Here is a 24,083-nt window from a genome sequence, read left to right as displayed (position 1 = left end):
AGACAGCCTTGCTTGACACCAGTCCGAATGTGAATTGAGTCTGGTGGATCTGTTGGTCAGCATCACGCTTGCATGTCACTGATAGTGACTAACTTTTGGGGGCCGCTGAAACGGAGCTCCATAATCCTTGGTGATTGCCAGTGTCAAAGACCTTTTGAGTTCAGAGAAAGCCTTGTACAACGGTTGGTGCTGTTCCTGCATTCGGTGAAGATCATGTCTGTTGTGGGCAGCATCTCCTTCTCTGGAAGGAACTTTTCAGCCCCAGGGAGAAGGCAATTCAGGAGGACTCTTGTGATGACTTTCCCTATGGTCAACAGTAGAGAAATTCTTCTGTGGTTACTGCTATCAGACTTGTCACCTTTCTTGAAGATGGTCATGATTACAGCATCGCTGAGATCTCCAGCCATGTTCTCCTCCTTCCAGGTACGGCAAATTAGGTCAAGTATTCAGGCCAATAGTGCTTCTCTGTCATGTTTTAGTGCTTAGGCGGAGCTTTCATCTGCTCCTGATGCCTTGTTACTCTTTAGCTGTTGGATAGCCTTTTCTACCTCATACCAGGTTGGGATTGTGATGAGACGATGGCAGAGCAAGATAGATTATTGATAAGTAAGAGGGTGAAAGGTTTTTGGAGGTGGGTTAAATGTAGAGTTGTGGTTACAATCAGATCAGCCCTTACTTTATTGAATGGTGGAACAAGCTCAAAGGGCCAAGTGGCCTACTCCTGCTCTTAATTTATAAGATTTAGAGCATAGGAGAGATGAACTTCAAGGAACCAAATGGGCTTTCTCATCTTGAACTTTATTTAATGTCCTTTTTTCTTTTTGATGAAATGGTAGTGTTTAATTTATCTCTTTCCTGCTGTTGTGTGTATTAGAGATCACATTAAGATAATTGGCCATTTATGAAATGTGGATACAGGGATGAGAGAACCTGGGCATTCACATTTACAAATCTTTAAAGATGGCAGGACAAATTAGTACGGTTATTTACAAAAAGAAGCTTGGGGGATACTGAACTTAAATCAAGGCGCAGAGCACAAAAACAATAAAGTTGCTAAATGTTAGAAATCACTGGTTAAGCCTCAGCTGGAGTACTGTGTATAGGTTCTTAAGTAAAGTTTATTTATTGTCACAAGTAGGCTTACAATAACAATGCAAGTAAGTTACTGTGAAAATCCCCTAGTCACCACACTCCACTGCCTGTTCGGGTACACTGAGGGAGAATTTAGCATGGCCAATGCACCTAACCAGCACATCTTTCAGACTGTGGGAGGAAACCTGAGCACCCGGAAGAAACCCACGCAGACACGGGGAGAACGTACAGATTCCACTCAGACAGTAACCCAACCGGGAATCAAACCTGAATCCCTGGCGCTGTGAAGCAGCAGCGCTTACCACCATGCCGCCCATCATAATTTAGAAAGGATGTCAGATCTTTGGAGAGGGTGCAAAGGAGAGTTACAAAATGATACCAGAGTTGGAAGGACTTGAGCGGAGGGAAGCTGGAATTGCTCTCTGTAGATCAGTGTTTCAGCTTAGGTGGATAGGTGATAGTTTTTCCACTGACAGGAAGATTGGTGACCAGAACATACAAATTTTAAATAGTTGCCAAAAGGAGATGATGAGAAAATTAACAATTGTGGCAAATTGTAATGATATGGAATGCACAATTTGAAAAAGTGGATTTAATTTTTAAAATTAAAAGATTAAGTGGTAACTTTCAAAACTAAATTGGATATATACTTGAAAAGAATACATTTGCAAGGTTATGGAAAAAGAGCAGGGTTAATTCTTTCAAAGAGTTAATGCAGTGAACTAAATGGTCTCCTTTTGAAATGATGCTAAAAATCAGTAGATGGGGAGTAAGAATTGTGCATAATTTTAAAAAATATGTCAACCTATGCTGTTGGTGAGTCAAATGCTATGTTGTTTTATAAGGAATGTAAGTCAGTTTAATGCACAATATATTCTGTGGCCAAATTGAAACTCAATTTAAGGCCAGAGTGTATAACAGTTGTTTACTAAATATACCGTTAAGCCATTTAGATAAAAATCCATCACAAAAAATGAATTAATGAGAATTGGAAAATCCCTTTAAATTTCAGATTCAAGGTTGGGAGCATTTACCATTAAATGACTAGTTCACTTTCTTAAATGGTATCGTTTGTGTACTTCCTCTTCATGAATGCCTTCCTGCTCTCACTTTGGTTACATATAATAGGTAATTTACTCCACACAATTCTATGTAGCTGATTGAAATGTTAGATAATGTATTTATTTATGATTGGATGTTCCATCAATCCTTCAGAATCAATAAAGTCTTGAAATGTTGAAGTCCACTTTATACCGTATAAAATACTTGTTGTTTAAACAAAAATCTCATAGTATCTATGACCGTATTTGATGGTTAAAGAGTCTCAAACTTGTTAAGAGTTCTGAGCTTAGTATTTAGACCTTTAAAATCCATATTCTTGGTACAAATCATCGCTTGTAAAAACTTTTTTCTCAACCCTGCTATGTTACCATCAGCTGTCTTCACAGCATACTATGATATAATTGTACCATGTTAAAATAATTCAGTATAGGGTGTTAGGAACCCCAAGGTATATTATGAAGTTAGACTACTTGCTATTTTGGCATTATGATGTTTCACTTCAGGTGCGATTCTACTGACAAACTAGGAAGCTTTTATCAAAACAAACTTTATTTAACAACACAGTTTAACTATAACTAATTAATTAGCTTAATATTTAACAGTTGAACAATTCTTAAACATGACAAAATACAATTCTTAACTGCTAACCGATCTCTATTCGTTCCAATTCAAGCAATATTCCTCTTATAGATTTAAACTCCTCTTCACAATCACTTAGCAAACAGCCAGGTTTACATGCTTGTACTTGTTAACTGTCCTAGAGCTTTTTGAACATCTCTGGAGAGAGAGAGAGACCGAGACATGGATCTTCTGAGAGCCACAAACAGCAACTTCCAGAGAGAGAGAGAGAGACAGACAGAAAGACACCTCTTCCTTCTTTGAGAAACCAGCAGTAACTGTTTTAAAACACAGCCTGTCCTGCAAGCTTATTTCTCCCCCCATCTGTCTCTGTCAATCAATCTAATCAAAATCCTACTCTGAAACCCCAAGGGAAAACCCAAGTAAACACACATGCAGATTAAATCAACACCCCTTTAGCTAAGATCAATTATTATCCTGGATTCTAAGCATGGAGCTGCATCTTTTCGGAGGCAAATTGACATCTTGTAAAACCGCTGACTTTTAAACATACCCCTTACAAGAAACATGATATACATATATGTCTTAAAGACACAGGCTGGAATTTTACTGCCCTGCCCACTACGGGAATCAAGTGGGTCAGGGGCGGATAATGGGAAGGTCTGTGGACCTTGGGCAGGATTTTACGTTTTCAGAATGAGCAACGCCATAAAATCCTGCTCACAATACCATCACAAGAGAGAAATTACTAAGAACATAAACCTTATTGATAATTCAGTCAACAAGCTAAGACCCTACCCTAACTTGCTTTTTACAGTGAGCTCAGTATATCCCCTCATTTTTCCCACATTCCTTTCCTGTTATATTTAATTGCTGTTAACTATAAGTCTGTCTTTGATTCTGTACCTCCTAATCACTAAGCTGGTCATCATATCCTACAGAGATTTTAATTAAAAAGATAATGTTTTATGCAGATGTTTTCTTTTGCAGGATAAACTAGTGTTCTTGCAGCTACTGATCAGTACTACAGTTCTTTCAAATCTGAGGTCAACACACATTGGCACGTTCCCAATGAACTTAGCCCATTAAGGTGATTACTTCATATTAAAAACACACCAGTGCTGGAAGTGTCAGTCCCAGTTCAAAAGATCAGTTATGTTGGAATTGTTGTGTAGTTGCACAATCATAATATCAATTATTTTAAGATATTACAGTTTAAAAATCGTACTCCCTGATTAACAAGCAATGGATAAAAATTAACAAAGCAGTTTAAAATCACTCCAAACCAATAGCAGACTTCTGCTCTTACTCTGATTAACTCTTTCCACACAGAGTAATCTGCAAATTTCTTCCAGTTTTCACAAATTTGTTTGAAATGTTCAGAGAAAGAAATGAACAGAGGGGTACCTCCTTGCATGATATTAAGTAACGTTATTTTTTGTTTTTGCTGGACATTTCATCCTGGGTTAGAATCATAGAAAATAGGAGCCGGAGTAGGCCATTTGACCTTCGAGCCTGCTCCGTCATTCAATATGATCATGGCTGGGCCTCTATTCAATGTCATACTCCAGCTCTGTCCCCATATCCCTTGACTCGCAGGCTGAATCAGAATTAAACTTTAACCTCTCTTGCAGAATTTAATTAAGCAGTTAAGTTCTGACCTGACTCATTGATCTTGTGGCCTTAAAGGGACATTGCTTCACTTTAGCCATATCAAACACTGTGCATCATCTGATATTGAGCTCCTGTTCTTGTAAAACAATGCATATTCAATTTATTTTAAAACAAAATAGAAAAATTAACTTTATATACTATCTATTGTCAGGGACTATTTTGTCTCAACAAGCAAATATTAATTTAGTTAATTGTAATACTTGAATTTACATATTTAATCTGTTTTACAGGCTTCTATGAGTTTAGTGTTCTCAACAGGCTAAAATTCATTCACTCGTACATACCAATGTGATGTCTAAAAATAGTCTGTCTAATTATTCCATTTTCAAGTTCTAACCACTGAATATAACAGGGATTGCATTGGAAATGAATGAGCAACATGCTGAAACCCAAAGAAAGGTGTTTAAGTAGGATCACTATTTCAATGGGTAAGAACATAAATCCTAGTAAATAGGAGCCAGAGCTGACCATATGGTCCTTCAAGCCTGCTCAAGTCTTTAAGTTTGATCATGGCTGATCTTAACTCTACTTTTTGCCTGCTTCCCATATCTCTTGGTTCCTTAAGAGACGAACATTCTGAAAGTTTCAACCTTAAATACATTCAGCAATGGAGCATCCACTTCTGGGGTGGAGAATTCCAAAGAATAATCCTTTGAATTAAGAATTTTTTCCTCATCTCAGACCTAGATGATTGGGCTGTCCCATGTTCCAGATTCCCCAGCTGGGGGGGAAACAGCCTTTTGTGTTTACCCTGTCGGGTGCCTTCAGAATTCTGCCTGTTTCAACAATATCACCCCTCATTCTTCTAAACTCCAGTGAATATAGGATTATTTCTTGATTCCAGCTAATAGCTATGCGATGACGATTTCTAGGGTCAATATATATGCAGGTTTCTCACAATTCTATTTGCAAGACAGCTACTTGAAATATTTTTGTGCCTTTGTTGAGCATTGCTGTCATAACCTGACTAATTGACAAGTGTTCTATACAGGGGATCATGGAAAGAGGCTAAGAAAATCAATTAATACAACAACTACTACTTGCATTTAGTATGACTTTAAGGCAGCAAAAAGTGCTTTAAAAGCTCAATCAAACTTTTTGCAATGAACTGCGAAAGATGATTTGGGGATAGATGACAAATGGCTTAGTGAAAGAGCTAGATTATAATTGTCTTAAATGAGCTGAGGGAGGTAGAGAGGGGAAAGGGGTTTAAGGATGGAGTTTCAGAGCCTTGGGCCAAGACTGCTTAGGGTATGGCCATCAATCAATGAGCAGTTGAAATCGATGATGCACAAGAGGCCAGAATTGGAGAAGTTCAGATATCTTGGAGAGTTGGAGGAGGTGCAAGGCCATGGAGTTGCATCTCTTTTTGCTGCACTACAAAGACCTCTGTCAGAACTTGACAAATATTTGAAGTCAAAACTTACAAACCACACCATATTCACCACGGATTCTGAAAAACAAAGAGTGACCATTATCCTATTCACTGGACAAGACTTTCACTGCAATTTTCATCTGGTCAGGTTTTATTAATTCCAAACCAGGAGGGATAATTCCCTTCCCATAGTGGAGGACTTCATGGATAACTTTGAATGTCACTTGTAGTGAATGCCCAGCACGTAGAAGTATAGTGTATTATTCAAGTTAGTCAGATCTGGATTGCTCAGTTTTGTAATCCAAACCTTCTCAAAAGACCTGCAGATCAGCTGAAAATAAAAGTCTATCATGTGTCAGAGCTTCTGGAGGTCTGTGAATTAGACCGTGACATCCTTTTTTCTGAGATTACTCCTGTGGATGGGTCATACACGTTTTCATGCAGGCCAAAAGATTTTGGTCATATCCGTTCCTTTGGAAGTATATAGGAAGATAAGAACAGATGTAGGCCACTCAGCCTCCTGATCTTGCTCATCTACTTAATGAGGTTGTGGCTGATCTGCATCTTAAGTCCATTCACTCATCTTGCCTTCATATCCTTTCAAACCCTTGTATGGCAAAAATTAATAAATCTCAGATTTAGAATTATTAACTGAGTTAATGGGGTGATCTTAAGCCCATGCTTACAGTCTGTGCAGATCCCAGCAGGGACTCAAGATCCAGAAAAAGCACATCTCGCCGTCAAGATCGCGATCTTGGATTTTCCCCGTGCCTTGCCGCGCGCCATCAAGAATGTGAACCTGATTTACGTATATTTGAATAAATTTTAATATAATTAGCTCCCAACCCACCCCAAATATTGATTTCCTTGCCATAATTGACATGTTGGCCGTTTACAAAGATTCGCTCACATCTAGATGAACCCAATCGTGGGGATCCCCCGGGTGTAAAGGTAAGTATAGCCCCTGGGAAAGAGGGAAATTGCCCCTTGCCACAGGTTGGCACCATGCTTGTGCCAAACTGGCAGTGCCAACCTCTGCCAAGAGGTAGACCCCAGTGGGAGCTTCAGGCGAAGGGGGAGTGGGGGTGCGGTTGGTGAGAGAGCTCATTTGTATGTGGTGGTGGCTAGGAGTGGACAGAGGAGCTAGGGATGCTGGTGATGGCCATTGGGTTGGGGGGAGAGGGGTGGGGGGGCTGGGCAGGAATCTCAGTGCAGCTTTTTCCGGTCTATAGAGGCCCTGTCCCCCTGCATGTCGGTGTAAAGCATGCCTCCTTGATTTTTCTTTGACAGTGTGGGTAGGAGCTGGAGAGGAACATGCTGATTTTCTCGCCAGAAACAATGCACTGCCATTTTAAGATTCCCCAATTTCTTATATGGGGAAGAATTCTATACTTGGAGTGAAGAAATGTTTTAGTCTCTCTGAATCATCCTGTCTCTGATTTTAAGGTTATTATAGACTCTTCCCCTCACTGAAAAAAGTTTATCTATCCTATCCATTCTTTTCAATATCCTACCAACTTCAATCAAATCATCCTTTAGCCATCTATGTTCCAAGGAATACGAGTCTAATTTTGTCTCTTCTCAGAATTTAGTCCTTGAAATCACCACATCTATTGTTCAGGCCATGACCACTTGTCGTGTTGCGTAGTTAAGAACGCACCATTCTTATGTGATGGTCACACAGTGGCAATGCCTTGCCCCGAGGGCAGTGGAAACACTACACTCTTCTATAGACTGATAATGCTCATAGACCTGCAATTGCCTTGACTGCATATATATAATAATTATTGTGGATTGTAGAAATGTGAAATATTTGGGATGGAGATTTTACTTGGTTTTAGATAGTATTAATCCAATTATGTTACCTCATGGGGAGGTGGTAGTACAATGGTATTGTTGCTGGGCTAGTAATCCAGAGATCCAAGGTAATGCTCTGGGGAACTGGGTTAGTTTAGGTTCTGCCAGGAACACTCTGCTCCACTACAGCCTTGGTTCAAACATGGACCAAAGAGCTGAATTCCAGAGGCAAAGTTGGCACCCAGGTTGATAGAGTTGTTAAGAAGGCGTACGGAGTGTTAGCTGTTATTGGTAGAGGGATTGAGTTTCGGAGCCAGGAGGTCATGTTGCAGCTGTACAAAACTCTGGTGCGGCCGTCCTTGGAGTATTGTGTACAGTTCTGGTTAGCACGTAATAGGAAGGATGTGGAAGCATTGGAAAGGGTGCAGAGGAGATTTACCAGGATGTTGCCTGGTATGGTGGGAAGGTCTTATGAGGAAAGGCTGAGGGACTTGAGATTGTTTTCATTAGAGAGAAGAAGGTTAAGAGGTGACTTAATAGAGGCATACAAAATGATCAGAGGATTAGATAGGGTGGATAGTGACAGCCTTTTTCCTCAGATGATGATAGCTAGCACGAGGGGACATAGCTTTAAATTTAGGGGTGATAGATATAGGACAGATGTCAGAGGTAGGTTCTTCACTCAGAGAGTGGTAAGGGCGTGGAATGCCCTGCCTGCAGCAGTAGTGGACTCGCCAACATTAAGGGCATTTAAATGATCATTGGATAAACATATGGATGATGTTGGAATAGTGTACGTGAGATGGGCTTTAGATTGGTTTCACTGGTCGGCGCAACATCGAGGGCCGAAGGGCCTGTCCTGCGCTGTAATGTTCTATATTCTATGTTCTAAAGTGACTGCCGTTGACATCAAAGCAGCGTTTGACTGAGTATTGCATCAAGGAGCCCTGGCAAAACTGGAATCAATGGGAAATGGGGGAAGCCCTCTGCTGGTTGCAGTCATACTTAGCACAAAGGAAGATGGGTGTGGTGGTTGGAAGTTAATCATCTCAGTTCCAGGACATCATTGCAAGAGTTCATTAGGATTGTGTCCTCGACCCAAGAATCTTCAGCTGCTCCATCAATGACCTTTCTTCCATCACAAGGTCAGAAGTGAGAATGTTCACTGATGATGTTCAGCACCACCTGCGCCTCCGCAGATACTGAAGCAGTTCATGTCCAAATGTAGCAAGACCTGGACAACACCCAGGCTTGGGCTGACAAGTGGCAAGTAACATTTGCACCACACAAGTGTCAGGCAATGACCATTTGCAACAAGAGAGAATCTGACCGTTGCTCCAGGGCATTACCATTGCTGAATCCCCCATTATCAGCATCCTGGTGTTACCATTGACCAGAAACTAAACTGGACTAGCCATATAAATACTGTGGCTACAAGAGCAGGTCAGTGGCCAGGAATCCTGTGGTGAGTAACTTGCCTCCTGACTCCCCAAAGTCTGTCCACCATCTACAAGGCTCAAGTCAGGAGTGTGATGGATTACTCTCCACTTCCCTGGATGAGTGCAGCTCCAACAACACTCAAGAAGCTTGACACCATTCAATACTACTTGATTGGCACCCCATCCATTGCCTTGAACATTCACTTCCTTCACAATAGCAGCAGTGTGTACCATCTACAAGATGTAATGCAGCACCTCACTCCGGTTCCTCGACAGCACCTCCAATCCAGCTAGAAGAACAAGGCATGTGGGAATACTGTCTCCTGCAGGTTGCCCATAAAGTGTCTCAGCATCCTGACTTGGAAATCTGCACCAATCCTTCATCCTCTGGTTAAAATCCTGAAACTCCCTACCTAACACCGAATACACCTACACCACCTTCTCGATGGCAATTCAGATGGGTAAAACATACTGACCTTGCTTTTGATGCCCACATCAATAGGGGGGCATGGCGGTGCTGGGTATGTTCTTTTGGAGAGTCGGTGCAGACTCGATGGGCTCAGTGGCCTCCTTCTGCACTGTGGGTATTTGATTTTTTTAAAAAATCCTTTCACTCCCATTCCTTGACCGTTTTACAAGTGTCCGTGTGTGGGAGGCAAACATACGTTACTGATGCTCTGAAGCCAGCATTAAGTGGATGTGCAAAATAGGTCAAGGATCATCTGTATTGCAGAGGCAGTAACTTGCTATATGGAACATTGCAGCTGTAAACCTGCATCATGTTATTTGATATCTGCAGTTTGCAGCATTATTAATGCATTGTTGAGTGGTTAACAGCGAAGATAAGATAGTGGTCATGAACGTATGGTTGTTTCATTACAGTGGATATGACTTTGGCTACTTGATCAAAATACTCACAAATTCCAACTTGCCTGAAGAAGAACCAGACTTCTTTGAAATCCTACGGTTGTTCTTCCCTGTAATTTATGATGTGAAATACCTCATGAAAAGCTGCAAGAATCTCAAGGTATTGCTGTAACTTATCTAAAGCTGAATCATAAGAATTGTTTAAATTTAAAGATTTTCAAAACTGCACAAGTATTAGATTGTGTATTTATGAAAGGCTGTTTTGTGGGAAACTAAATTTTTCAAAGGTATGGCCAATGAGAAATTGACTTACAAAAATGTACATAACTAAGCTTACCGTATTAAATCCATTAGTATATCCAGCACCACAAATACCCTTGCTGCTAAAATAGTGGGTTCTCATAATTTTTTGTGAGTAAACTGAATCACGTACGATAATAAATATTTTAACCTAGAGTTAAAACAGAGTATGTCTGCACTTGTTTTGTTTCTAACTGTTGTTTCAGCCAGGTGAGCCTGCAGTACCAGAAACTTAAATTGAGCTAATGTGAGCACTTGACAAAATTACAACTAAGATAAAATTTAAAAAATATACATTTTGGAAACCAGAAATAAAACCTAAAAGTTCCTAAATATAGAAAATAAATAGTCATCAGATGCGAGAGGTCTACAGACAATCCATATTTTTAGATACTGACAGACCTGCTGTTTATTTTCAGCATTTTGTTTTAAATTAAAACCTGATTGTGGGAACAATCAAGAGAATCCTGAGAGATTCAGTATGTGGAATACAAGTGTACATATAAGTAACAATATGCACTTTTGTAATCTTTAATATGGAAAACTGACCTGGCTAATGAGTGAATGTGGGCGATTAATAATGGAATTATCACTTGATAAATTATTTGAGGTGTTCTGTTTGAGAAGGATATGTTTGAGGGGACAGTGTTTTTCTGAAATGTTATGGTGGGTTGACTGTACTGTCAGCATGTCATTTTATCATAAAATTTGATCTCACAAGTAATATGTAGCTAATATGCTTAAACTCTTTTAGAACAATTGGAGTATTAATTTGAATATTGCAAACAAAATTTGGTACGCTTTTCGCCCCCAAAGTCCGTTCTCTCTCTCTCTCTCCCCCCCCCCCCCCCCCCTCCCCACCCCCGCCCATCCACTTTGTACACTTTCACACTGGTCCAGAGGATATAATTTTTAAAAATCCATAATGCCATCCTAATGTCTTGAATATGCTCAGTCTGCTATGGTGCCATTTAAAGAATTTTATATTACTGGTGTCTGTTTAGCTAGAATGTTGACAACAAATTGCTCATTTATTTTTCCCATCCCTCTTCAAATACTGTGTACGTTCTATAAACAAAATATATCTAATTGAGATTTGTTTCTGTAGGGTGGCTTGCAGGAAGTAGCTGAACAATTGGAATTGGAGCGAATTGGGCCACAGCATCAAGCAGGCTCAGACTCACTATTAACAGGAATGGCCTTTTTCAAAATGCGAGAGGTATGAATATCAACTTAAAACCTTTAAAAGTTAAATTTGTTTGAGGCTTTTTATCGTGTTTTTCAGGACTCAACACACCATTTGAGAGTTGTTAGTATTGCTAATATTGTCACCAAAGTTGCAGAATTTAGCATCTGGTCATAAAATCATGGAATGGTTACAGCAGAGAAGGAGGCCATTTGGCCCGTTGTATCCAGAGCAACTTCAGGCGAAAGCACCTACTTAAGTCCTATCCCCCTCCCCCATAAAACAGAATTTTAAAAACATTTTCAATTATCCAATTATCTTTTGAAGGTCTCGATTGAATCTACCTCCATCACCCCCTCAGAGTGCATTCCAGATCCTAAGAATATGAATATAATAAATTAACCATACTCACATAGTTAATTAAATATTATTGAATAAGAGAAAAGAAACTAGGAAGAAAATTAATCAGGGGTGTCTTTAATGTCCCCAATGTTACAATGCAATTCTTTTGAAATGTAGTCATTGTTTTGTATACAAACATGATGGCCAATTTTGCACCTAACAAGGTCCCATAAACAACAGCGAGATGAATGACCAGTTAATCTTTTTGATGGCAATTATTTAGGGATTAATATTGGCCAGGACAATTTCAGAGATTCCTGCTCCTCTTCGAGAAAAAGTGATGTGGGATATTTTGCATCCAGCTGGACATGAGGACTGGACCTCAGTTTAACCTCTCGCCTGAAAGATGATACCTTTGACAGCACAGAAGTACCACAGTACTGCACTAAATTCTCAGCCTAGATTATTTGCTCAAATTGCGGATTGCGTTTTGAACCCATGAATTTCTAACTTGGATTAGAACGCTACCAATGACTCAAGGGAATCACATTTTATAAGACTCTAGGAATGTCATGCTGTACAATAGTAAAATACAATTTTTATTTTTTACTTAATTCCTTGTAACACTAATCTAAAAATAAACTAGAGTTTAAATAAAAGTAATTCAGTTAATTTTGTTGTTTAGGCCTTCACTCTGAATCATGGACCATTTGCTGATCATTCCTGCATTAGAATACAACCCATAGCCCCGCTTTTTATTTTTTCCTTATTCTTTTGTGCAATATAAACGTCACTGGCAAGGTCAACATGCATCATTCACCCTAATTGAGAAGGAGCACATGGAGTATTCTTTTTCATGTTTGAATACCTCAACCCAAGTCAGCATTTATTTTGCTAGATGGAAGATTGTTCCATAAATTAATATATGTCTTCGCTTAGCATCCTGTAGGCTGTTTAGACTTGTATATGCAGAACCAAAAAAATGAATTTCCTTCAATATTTTATGTGGGCTGTTTATCTGCTGCAGTTCAATTGCTCAACTGAATGATTTTAAATGTGAGTGGTTCTCTAATTTGAGAATTGCAATCCAGAATTGATGGAAAATTAATCATAAAGTGTTAAATGTACATTGTATATTTTATTTCTATTTCACTAAAATAATAAGTACTTGAATTGTAATTATGTGTTCTTTATGCTGCAAAGGTTTGAAATTAAAATTTTAGTGCTTCAATTGAGACTTGTCAAAGTGCTGTCAAAACTCTTTGCGTGTGTAAACCTAATTCTTTCCAAATGCCTTGGAATAAATAGCATCAATGCTCAATGCAGTTGTCCAATTTGACATATTCTGTGAAGTTATAATGATTTGATACTAATTGTTTGGAGAAGGCCACAAATGTCTCACCATTGTTTCAGTCAGATAGTGTAGAAAACTGGTTTATTTTTATACGAGCAGTCTTTAAACCCATGAAGATAAAGAGTGGAATCCATGTATGATAGGTGCTGATGTATGAGGAGTGAAAGCTTTTCTGAAATATCACTCGAGTGGTCACACTTCTTCATTTAAAACGCATGCCGTGTAAGTAAAGTGCAAATTTCAGAAATGTGGTGAGAGTGGAACTAGGTGCAGAGGTGATTTTTGCCTCCAAAGCATGTATTGGTTTGTGTAAGCCTGAGGCAATAATTACTTAAAATATTTGTCCCAGCGCAAGCTGAGGAAAAAGAAAACTTGCAACAAAGTACAAATTTGTTCAACCATTAAGGTTGTGAACCAAATAAGCATCATTCTCAAATGATGGTTCCACTGCCTGAACTAATTGGGAGGGGTGGAGTGGAGGTGATGCCCCCAAATACTCACCAGACTGTTTCCCCAAATTTGTGGCAGCCTGCTGTGTTCTGCGAGACATTGCTTCTTCATCAGATATCTGCCCTTGTTCGTGCCCTGCATCAGATTGCGTTGGCAGGCCAGGAAGCATTCTTGGGTACCTAAATCAAATGTAGAAGGGCAGAATAAGGTTAAGAGGAGGGTGGGGTAGGTAGAAAAAGTATGAGGTGGATGGCCACACCATCCGCAACGTTGAACAGGTATCCCCAGTTTGAAGCATGTTCTAATAGCGCATTTTAATATGGTTTGTAAATAACAGAATGTGGCTAAATAACACTGACTCCATTTTAATTTTAGTGTGGTTGCTGCGTATGTACCCAATGTAACCGCGCACGCTCAGTTTGTTTTTTAAAATGCACTCCTGCTTTGTTTGCCACTTACCTCTCCCAATCTCCCCAACCTGCCTCCCAACAGTTGCTTGAAGTGGGATCTAACATAGGCATATGGTGCATAGACCAGAATATATCATCATCCTTGAAGTTTTCAACAATGATGGTTAAAGTGGCCTCAGTAATTTCCATCTAATAATTTGCAGTACCATCCTTTCCAAGGGGCTGAAGAAAAGCTGCTTTGCCTGCTCCCGACATGGCTGTCTACAGCTCCCTCCTATTAGATGCCACAATTTCCTGCCAGAGATTAGAGTTTGTTTGGGTGATTTGCCTGTCACAGCTGAATAGCTGGAAATATACAATCTGTGAGGCGTGGGTGTAAGATTTGTAGCAGTGAGAAGTGTTTGAGGATCATTGGAGCATGAGAATATGAGATAGAGTTGCTAGGAATTGCTGATGGCGTAGTTGGGAGGTGTGTGAAGTTGGTACTATGGTGAATGGGTGATGTTTGTACAGATGCATCCACTTGTGTAAGTTAATTGAACTTTGTTGCAGTAATACAACTCGGTCCTCTGGACCAGACTCTGTGTTCACCTCCAGAGAGACCAGCTCCCATTCCCTTCTCAGTGTATGTCTGGAACAGAACATAATACCTCTCCTTTCCACCCCCTAAACCAAACCTCCAATGCTGCAATGACGTACACGGGAAGCCCTCTCTGGCTGCTTCATTGATATTTCTTGTCAGAAACGCTTTTTGAAACAGTTCAACACATGCTGCTGCCAGAATGTACCATCCCTTTAATAGGTGCAGGCTGGTTTTAACATGTTAGCTTCACAGGAACCTGGGCATCCTGTCAGATGTGCAGCCACTTAGCAATGCAGGGCTGCATGATGCAATCATGGAACCGAGTAGACAACACGCAATTTCCGTGCTGCCTTCATCACATGGATCAGACATAGGATAATTGTGCATTGTGATCCTTGAACATGTAAACTAGCCATATTAAATTTTTAACCCTATGTTTAGCCCTAAGCCCAACAACTATCAGCTAATTACTTTAAATTTGGTGGTGGTGAAACTTCTGGAAACCAGTTGGGACAAAATCAATGGTCATCTGGACAACTGCAGGTTACTTAAAAAAATCCAGAATAGAATTGTTAAGGGAAAATTGTGTTTAACTTGTTGGAGCTTTTTAAAGAGGTAAAGGAGAGAGTTAATGAGGCTGATGTTTTTGATGTGGACTTCCAAAAGGCATTCGAGATAATGGCACACAATAGACATGTGAGCAAAGTTATGGCTCACGGAATAAAAGAGAGAGCGGCAACATGGCTGAGTGACAGGAAACAATAGTGGTTAATAGATGTTTTTTGAACTGGAGGAATGTCTGTAGTGGAGTTGTGTACAGTTCTGATCACCCTATTATAGAAAGGATATTATTAAACTAGAAAGAGTATAGAAAAGATTTACTAGGATGCTACCGGGACTTGATGGTTTGAGTTATAAGGAGAGGCTGGATGGACTGGGACTTTTTTCTCTGGAGCATAGGAGGCTGAGGGGTGATCTTAGATAGATAGATAGAAATCCTACAGTACAGAAAGAGGCCATTCGGCCCATCGAGTCTGCACCGACCACAATCCCACCCAGGCCCTACCCCCACATCCCTACAGATTTACCCACTAATCCCTCTAACCTACGCATCTCAGGACACTAAGGGGCAATTTTTAGCATGGCCAATCAACCTAACCCGCACATCTTTGGACCAGAATTCTGCCTTGGAATTCTCTCCAAATGTCACTCCCACATGGACAGCTTTAACAATGGCCAACCACACACGGCTTCAACCTCCCCTTATGAGATTCCATCTCCATGGTTTCTCAAGTTCACTCAAACACTAGCTTGCAAGCACACTTTGAGATCTATGTCTGTGCCAAGCAGAACACCACTACTCCAAGCACTTGCAGCAAGGAGTCTCTATCAACTGCCTCCTCAGAAATTCTGGACTTCCCCGAGCCCTCCTCGATTACGAGGGCTTTGCCCGAGCCTTTTCTGAACTCACTCGGGCTTCTCCCGAGCTCTCTTCCCAGTTCCTCAGAGTTAACAGCAGCACTTTCACTGCATGGACGTTCTTCCCCCGCTCCAGACTCTCCCATTATAGAGGTCTACAAAATAATGAGGGGCATAGATCAGGTAGATAGTCAATGTCTTTTCCCAAAGGTAGGGGAGTCTAAAACGAGAGCGCATAGGTTTAAGGTGAGAGGGGAGATAAACAAAAGGGTCCAGGGGGCAATTTTTTCACACAAAAGGCGGGTGAGTGCCTGGAACAAGCGGCCAAAGGTAGTAGTAGAGGCGGGTACAATTTTGTCTTTTAAAAAGTGTTTAGACAGTTACATGGGTAAGATGGGCATAGAGGGATATGGGCCAAATGTGGGCAATTGGGACTAGCCTAGGGGTTAAAAAAGGGGTGGCATGGACAAGTTGGGCGCAAGGGCCTGTTTCCATGCTGTAAACCTCTGACTCTGAGTTCCCCAGGGATTGGTGTTCAAACTCTTGCTCTTTCTAATATATAGTAATGACCTAGACTTAAGTAAGCATGGAAAAATTTCAAAATTTGCAAATGATACAAAACTTGGAAGCATCAGGAGCTATGAGGAGCCTAGTCTAGAACTTCAAAAGGACATAGGCAAGTTGGTGGAATGGGAGGACAAATGGCAGATGAAATCAATGCTAAGAAATATGATTCATTTTTGTAGGAAGAATGTAGAGGCCCCATATAAATAAAGGATATAATTCTAAAGGGTGTTGAGGAGCAAGATGCACAAGTCATTTGAAGGTGGCAGGATAAGTTGGAAGAGTGATTAATAAAACCAACAGTATCTTAGGCTTGATTGGTAGGAGCATCGAGTATAAGAGCATTCTGGTTATGTTAAACTTGAATAAGACACTAGTTCAGCCTCAATTGGAGTATTGCATCTAGTCCTAGGTGCCACATTTCAGTAAAGATGTGAAAGCATTAGAGGGTGCAAGAAGGATTCATGAGAATGGTTCCAACAATGAGGAACTTTAGTTATGTAGATAGATAGGGCGGCACGGTAGCACAGTGGTTAGCACTGCTGCTTCACAGCTCCAGGGACCTGGGTTCGATTCCCGGCTTGGGTCACTGTCTGTGTGGAGTTTGCACATTCTCCTCGTGTCTGCGTGGGTTTCCTCCGGATGCTCCGGTTTCCTCCCACAGTCCAAAGATGTGCGGGTTAGGTTGATTGGCTATGCTAAAAAATTGCCCCTTAGTGTCCTGAGATGCATAGGTTAGAGGGATTAGTGGGTAAAATATGTAGGGATATGGGGGTAGGGCCTGGGTGGGATTGTGGTCGGTGCAGACTCGATGGGCCAAATGGCCTCTTTCTGTACTGTATGATTTCTATGAGATTGGGAAGTGGGACCGTTTTCATTGGAGAGTAGGTAGAAAAGAGATTTGATAGAGGTATTCAAAATCACAAAAGGTCTGGACAGAGTAGAGGGGGGGGGATCTGTTCCCAAAGGTGGAAGAATCAAGAACATAAAGTGACAGACTTAAGATAATTGGCAAAAAAAAGTGAAAGAGACATGAAGAAAATCTTTTTCATAATGCGAGTGATGAAAATCTGGAATGCGCTGCCTGAGGAGGTTCAATCATGAGGGAATTGAAGAGTCTGCAGGTTTTGGGGGGATGGTGGGGGAGAGGATCTTGGATGAATTGATCATTTGGAAGGCTGGCACAGACACGATGGGCTGAATGGCTGCCTTCCATGCTTGACAATTCTGAGATTTTGTTTTTGAAACAAAATATACTTTATTCTTAGCTCAGTTAGCATTATGGGATGTATATAGGTGGAAATGCAAAATTAGGCACGAGTACAACAGCTAAAAGTACAAAAAACAACTGCTTAACCTATGCTAAAATAGATTAAAGCAACCTGTTATTGTTGACGGGGTTTTATGATTGTCATTCTTAGTTTTAGAGGGGAATATATGTAAATCAACACTAGAATTAAATTTTCGTTTGTGCACGTTCTACAAGTTAGCTAACATGAATCAATCATACAAATACATTCTGTGTGATTGATTTGAGAGTAACTTATTTTTTAAAGTGGATTTTAATTGTCTTTTTAGGAAAGCAGTTACTAAGCCAATCAAAAAGTCAGAACAGCACTGATTGGTGAGTTGTGATCAGGTCAATTAGAACCGAAAATGGTTGTGTTATGGACAGGGGGGGGTTTAATTTGAACAGCCCTGATATTTCCTCTCACCACTCTTCCATAAACAGAATTTTTGATCTTGATATCCTCCCTTTATTTCCCAACCCCTCAATTTTGGTGTGATCCAATTTTTATTAATAATCTCCCAACCAATTCGAGATAGGGTAAACTCAAGAGGGTTGTTTATTTACACAGACTTAAAACATGGGAGGAGGTGTCACATAGAATAGATAAAGAAAGAAGGGCTTACAGACCAAAAGCCACAGAATTCACATGAATCCAGAGTCCAGAATTGAAGTCCAATGGCGTATTCTTTCACAGGGATTTGCAGGCTGAACACTGCTGCTGGGTAATTCACTTTTCCAATAGAGATGACTTCCAGAGTGGGATAAGCACGTAGACACCAATTGGTCTTTTGGGCACTGGTACAGAAGTTCTAGTAGAAGCAATGTAGGTGGGGGCAGGCATTTAAACCTGAACTGAACTCTGGTTCTGAGCTGCTGCTTGCTAGATGGAAAATGGCAAGCTGAGAAACAGTACAGCAGGACAGGATAACTGGTTCTCCCAGATAGTGGGGTCATGCAACATGACTCCCGCTTCTCCTCTTGAATTCTTGAAATTGTTAATGTTCAACCATTAAGAATTTGAAAGAGTTTGTCCTTTTGTCCCAGTAGACTAGTAGTATTCGTTTGTCAGGTCTGGCTTAGGAAATGTAGCTGGCCTTTGTATAATTCCCTTTGAAGTTGGTTTCTGCAGCTCACCGATTCATTTGCACCTCTTCAGAGGTAACAAAGTGTCAGCTTCTCTGACTGCCATTAAGTTCCTTTGGTTTGAAAGTCACAGCCAGCCATGGCTTCAGTCATTTTAAAGTCTTTGATCAGTTTTTAAAATTTTATAAATTAGCATGCTAAATATATATTTCATAAAAATTAGTGTGAGGTTTAGCTCTGTTACAGTTGGTCAACTCATTGATCCTCAGTTAATTTTGCTGCAGTGCTCTAAATGTCAAGGTCCTGAAAATATATGAAGGAAGCCAACATATTTGGTTTCGAAGAATCTTTTTATGTAGTCATGATTTCTCTGAATTTTGATTTGTTTACTTGTCTTTCTCTGTTTGTTTCCCTCCAGATGTTCTTTGAGGATCACATTGATGATGCCAAATATTGTGGCCACCTGTATGGTCTTGGCTCAGGCTCATCATATGTTCAGAATGGTACGGGAAATGCATACGAAGAAGAAGCCAATAAACAGCAGCCTTGACCGGAAATGGGGAGATTAATTTTTTGGGCCACATATACTGGATCTAATTTTTATCTGTGTCTGAGTTGCTCAGACATTCAGGTTTCCTTATTTTCCCTGTTCTTTCTGTTCACTAGACTTGTGCCAACATCTTGGTCATTCTGACCTTGATAGGGAAACTCCATGTTAGTATGATCTGCCCAGTTAGTTCCGATACAGATCTTCTTTATGAAAGGTTGCTGGAGAAAGTGGGAAGAATAACCACCTGGATGAACTTTCGAGCAGTTATTTTTCTCCTTTTCTTCCTAAAAGCATGCAATAAGTATCAACTGGTTATTTACCATTCCTATCTCATATGTGGCACTTAAAAATAAAAACAGGAATTTTAGCTATTCAGGATTGTGGACCATCGAATTTGCACTTTAAAGAGTGACTGGTTCCTCTATTTTATGGGAATTTTGCTGCTTCTTAGTCTCACATTCTCACATGTGAGATGAGAAAGCTCGGAAACTTGAACTACTTCACACCATTGAGTTACTGTTTATGGATTTTCCGTGCCTGCTGGCTTAGTGTGACAGCATCTCCGCTACCGGTTTGTGGTAGCAAACAATATTACTGAAGCTCTTGTATTTGCTGCAGTTAAAGAAGGAGACCTGTAGGTGTTGCCTTACAGTTTTTTTTCCTTTTAACATCAGTTTCTTCTGGGAATGCCTCCCATACACATGGTTCTAACATATCGGAAGTGCAGCTAGCTGAACCAAAACCAGCATCCCACGTGCTTAGTGCTGCAGATACTATGCCTCTTTGTACATGAACTGCATTGTTGTAATAAAATAAAACTTGAATGAGTTTAATTTAAGTTTTAAAAAAAACTTACAATTTATACTGGTTACACCCCAGCACTGATGTCATGGTGCCAGATTATGTATGTGATATAATATTGTTTATGACAATGAGCCTTTTTTCAACTGAAGAATGTTCTGAGATTTTTTAAAACTTGGCTTTATTATAAAAGATATATTTTCATCCTCAGTGGCAGTCATTACAACATTGCAGGAGCATCTCCGTTACACCAAAGCTAGGCTTCCTCCAAAAAGTTTAAAAAAAAGCACTGTCCAATTTACATGGAATTTTTAACTTCACATAGGGTTTTCTTTGATCAAATCCTTTTTCAAACATAGTAGTACAGAAACGTTGTCATTCAATTATTTTTTAGCCAGTGTTTTTATTTCTGACTCTCCTTTCTGCCCACCTAGTGGAGAATCAGACTTCAACTTCTCTTTGCTCACCGTTGTGTTCCTGTAGAGCAAATGGCAGGAGTACATATTCGCAAGATGGAAAACAAACAGGGTTTTTCTGTTTTGGAATGCCATATTTTGTGGCTTAGCTGAGAACAGATAAAATAATTTTAAGTGCTTTGTGTTTTTGTCTGAAGGGATTCAATGCCTTGATTATGGAGAGGTAGACAATTGTTCCTCTGCTAGCACGGTGCGAGGCCATACATGCATTGTAAAAATTGGATTGTAATGCTGTTGGGGCTTTCAAAGTGGCTGTTACCACATACAACCCGGAATTAATGGAAATTCATAATCAACACTTTAGTACTACTGTTTTATTTAGCATTTTACCTCTGTAGGATCAAAAAGGCGAAATTTTAAAAAGCTTTGAAAAGCCGGACTTTGTCTTTTTACAGTATTGCAATTCCATGAGTAACGTTAAGTAGGTATAACAACTGAGTGATGCTGGTTTTGATGCAGCATGACTTGCTATGCAACCCCTTTAGTACATGTATATGAATTGTAAACACCATGTAATATATTATTGAGTCTTATGCATTGTATTCTGCATGCATTTACGCAGCTGAGCAGGAAGACCTTTAATGAATAGCTGGTACTTGCCTCAAACCATCAAATGCATGTTGCAGAATTCAGTCCTTATTAGATTTCAACGAGCTTAGCAAAAGGTCAAAATCCCCAGACCAATGTGACTACGATGTAATTAATGTGTTCTGTTATTTCATTATGTTACAGAGCTGTAACATAATGGATCTTTTATAAAACAATTATGTGAAAAACAAGGTATTATTTGTTTTTAAACCTTTTTGTAAATAAAGGCTTCAAATTTGTTTCTTACTTACACAAGTTTGGTTGCTTGTTTTTATTAGCTGGCAAGATGTCCATCACTTTTCACATTTTTCATTGGAATTGAACAAACTCTATTATTTCCAGCCTGACGAGAAAACCTTGACTGCTAAAGTCATTTTGTGTATTCCAGTTGAACCTTGGGAAAATAATGACTTGTTCAATGTCTTTCACTTCATCCATCTATTGTTGCCTCTCCAAGATGCAACAGTGAAAGTATGCTAGAATTAGAAATAGATGTTCTAGATTATCCTTTATATATATATTAAACTTCAAATAATTTTCCAACACGGGGTTAACTGCTTCCTATTTAATGTTCACCTCATTATAGCCTCGGGGAAGAATCTTAATCTGAAACCTGTCTTTGGGTCATTTTATTTCTTCTTTTCATCAGCCCTGTAGTCTGGTTGTCCCATAGAAAAATAATTCTACAGTTTTCTTAGTGTGTTGCAGCCTAATCTGGTCATTTATTTCAAATGTTACTTTAGTCAAAACCAATAAAATTATTGGTACTTGCACCGGAATATTTAGCTATGCTGTACAATTGCTTGTGCATTTCAAATAATAGTCACCTGTGCAAAATTTACAACCTTCCAGTTAAACACTGTTTCTTTTTCTTAGCATTTAGGACTGAAATTATTACAATGCTGCAAAATGATGAGTATGGTATGGTTATGATGCATTTCCTGCCACACAGGCACTTTCATGGGTTGATATGAAATCTGAAACTGTGGATGTCTGAGAAACTTATCAAGTGCAGGAATAGGACCAGCCCTAATTGTCCAATGTGAACTAGTCACCTCATGGTGAGGCAGAACCATCTTATAGCTAACATCCTGCCCGCCATGGGAATCGTAGCAGGCAGGGGGCGGTCCATTAACCTCGGGCAGGATTTTCTGATCTTGGTGTGAGCGTGGCTGGAAAATTCCGTCCAGGCCTGTTTGTTCCAGATTGTTAGAACCTCCAGAGTGAAGACAAAACTTTGTGCAGCTTCAACTTGCAAAGGGACTTCAATTAATATAATGTTGATGTCAGAAATCCCATATAATTTTAGGAATGAATGTAAAGACTACTTTTGAAAGGCCTAATCAAAGTAATTGGTTTATAACATTGAATTGCACTCCATCTCTGTTTTGGTTGAAACAAGACATTGTCAGGGTTGGTTATTCTTGGTAGCTCTACATTTGGATAGTTGAGCTATTCACTGGTACCAGGTTCAGATCAGGAAGAATGTTCCTTGTTTACATGGTGTTCCTTGATAAAAAGGCTCCTTACTGCTGCAGTACAATTTATGCACTTGTGTACCTTTACAATTCTTTAACTGAAGATTTATGAGAAATGAGGCAAACACAAACCCAGCTTGAAAGTAAAATTTGCCAAGATTCAAAACTACCATTCAAACAATGCACTGATGATGCTACAAGAGAGTATACATCTAATCACCCGAATGATGAGTTCAGCATTGACTAGGTCATCTTGGTTACCCCGAGTTACTCATTTCCAACTGTAAGCTGAACAGCTTTTTTTATCCTTTTTCGGGCGGACCTAGGTTGTTTTATTGACAGAACCTTATTGCCCTGTAAAAGTTCATCTTAACACAAAATGCCTGATAGAGGTGAAAACCCATCCTGACATCTTGAGCATTCTGTACTGTTCCCCATGAGTTTGATAACTTCCTTGAAACATCCCATTTCTGGCTTTCAAGCTAGCTTTTTGAAGGGTTTAATTGTTCGACCTGTTAATGGTTATTTATGTTCAGTACTGTTTATGATGATTGTCCAATCCATCTGTTCTCATTTCAATTCAAAGTAGTGAAAGTGTTTTACTGTGATTCTACATGCTCACATTGCATTCCAGCAAGCATCTTGATTAAGCAAAAGATTTAACACCACTTTGAATTGTGGTTGTTAGTTGCTTTTAGTTCCTATTAATCATCTGTAGCGCTGTGGACCTCACACTGTAACACCGTGGGTTGCAGCAATTTTGGGTCATCTTTATGCCCTACAAAACATGCTAGAATGTTAAATTTGATCAAGTTTTTGGTCAACTTATCTCAAACCTGCATTTTTACAGGGTGATGGTTAGTTTTTTTTTTCCCCCTCACCCACACGTAATACTATAGATTCTCAGTTTTCTTGCATATTTCTGGGCAATGATCTTTTGCAAAATATCTCATGAGGAGAGCCCCATCAGATTGGGCAATTATAAAAGGTGCATTCCTGCAACCAGTTGTAAATGAGGGTGGATGTGTACTTGTGATATTGTACGAGCTAAGTAGTGGCATGATGGGAAAAGTGGCTAACTGTTTGGTATGGTACAAAAAGGACTGAACAAGCAATTGCTAAATTACTTGACCCTCGCCCGATCTAGTAAGGCCAACAAGGGCTGACTCCACATATCTTAAGGCATGAATAAAACCAGAGAAGGCCAAATGCCTGATGTCAGTCTGTCTTGATAAGGCTGACTCCACGTACCCTGGAACTACATACGCAAAACACGATAAAGGTCAGGGAGGAAGGAGTCACCGACCTTCTTCTGTTCCATCA

At 39.8% G+C, this 24,083-nt stretch overlaps 1 protein-coding gene across 2 annotated transcripts in view; it reads left to right on the top strand.

Moving 5' to 3' along the window:
• cnot7 (CCR4-NOT transcription complex, subunit 7) overlaps positions 1-21,533 on the top strand; it is a 37,783-nt gene extending 16,250 nt beyond the window's left edge. For both annotated transcript variants that reach the window (XM_078217670.1, XM_078217677.1), the window contains exons 5-7: positions 9,901-10,045; positions 11,294-11,404; positions 19,286-21,533. In XM_078217670.1, coding sequence (XP_078073796.1) covers positions 9,901-10,045; positions 11,294-11,404; positions 19,286-19,417 — 388 coding nt within the window. In that variant the 3' untranslated portion in view covers positions 19,418-21,533. The remainder of the gene's footprint in view (positions 1-9,900; positions 10,046-11,293; positions 11,405-19,285) is intronic.
• The last annotated feature ends 2,550 nt before the right edge of the window (positions 21,534-24,083 follow it).

This window comes from Mustelus asterias, chromosome 1 (genome assembly GCF_964213995.1).
Source record: "Mustelus asterias chromosome 1, sMusAst1.hap1.1, whole genome shotgun sequence".
Classification (NCBI taxonomy): domain Eukaryota; kingdom Metazoa; phylum Chordata; class Chondrichthyes; order Carcharhiniformes; family Triakidae; genus Mustelus; species Mustelus asterias.
This window is presented reverse-complemented; position numbering and strand designations above follow the sequence as displayed.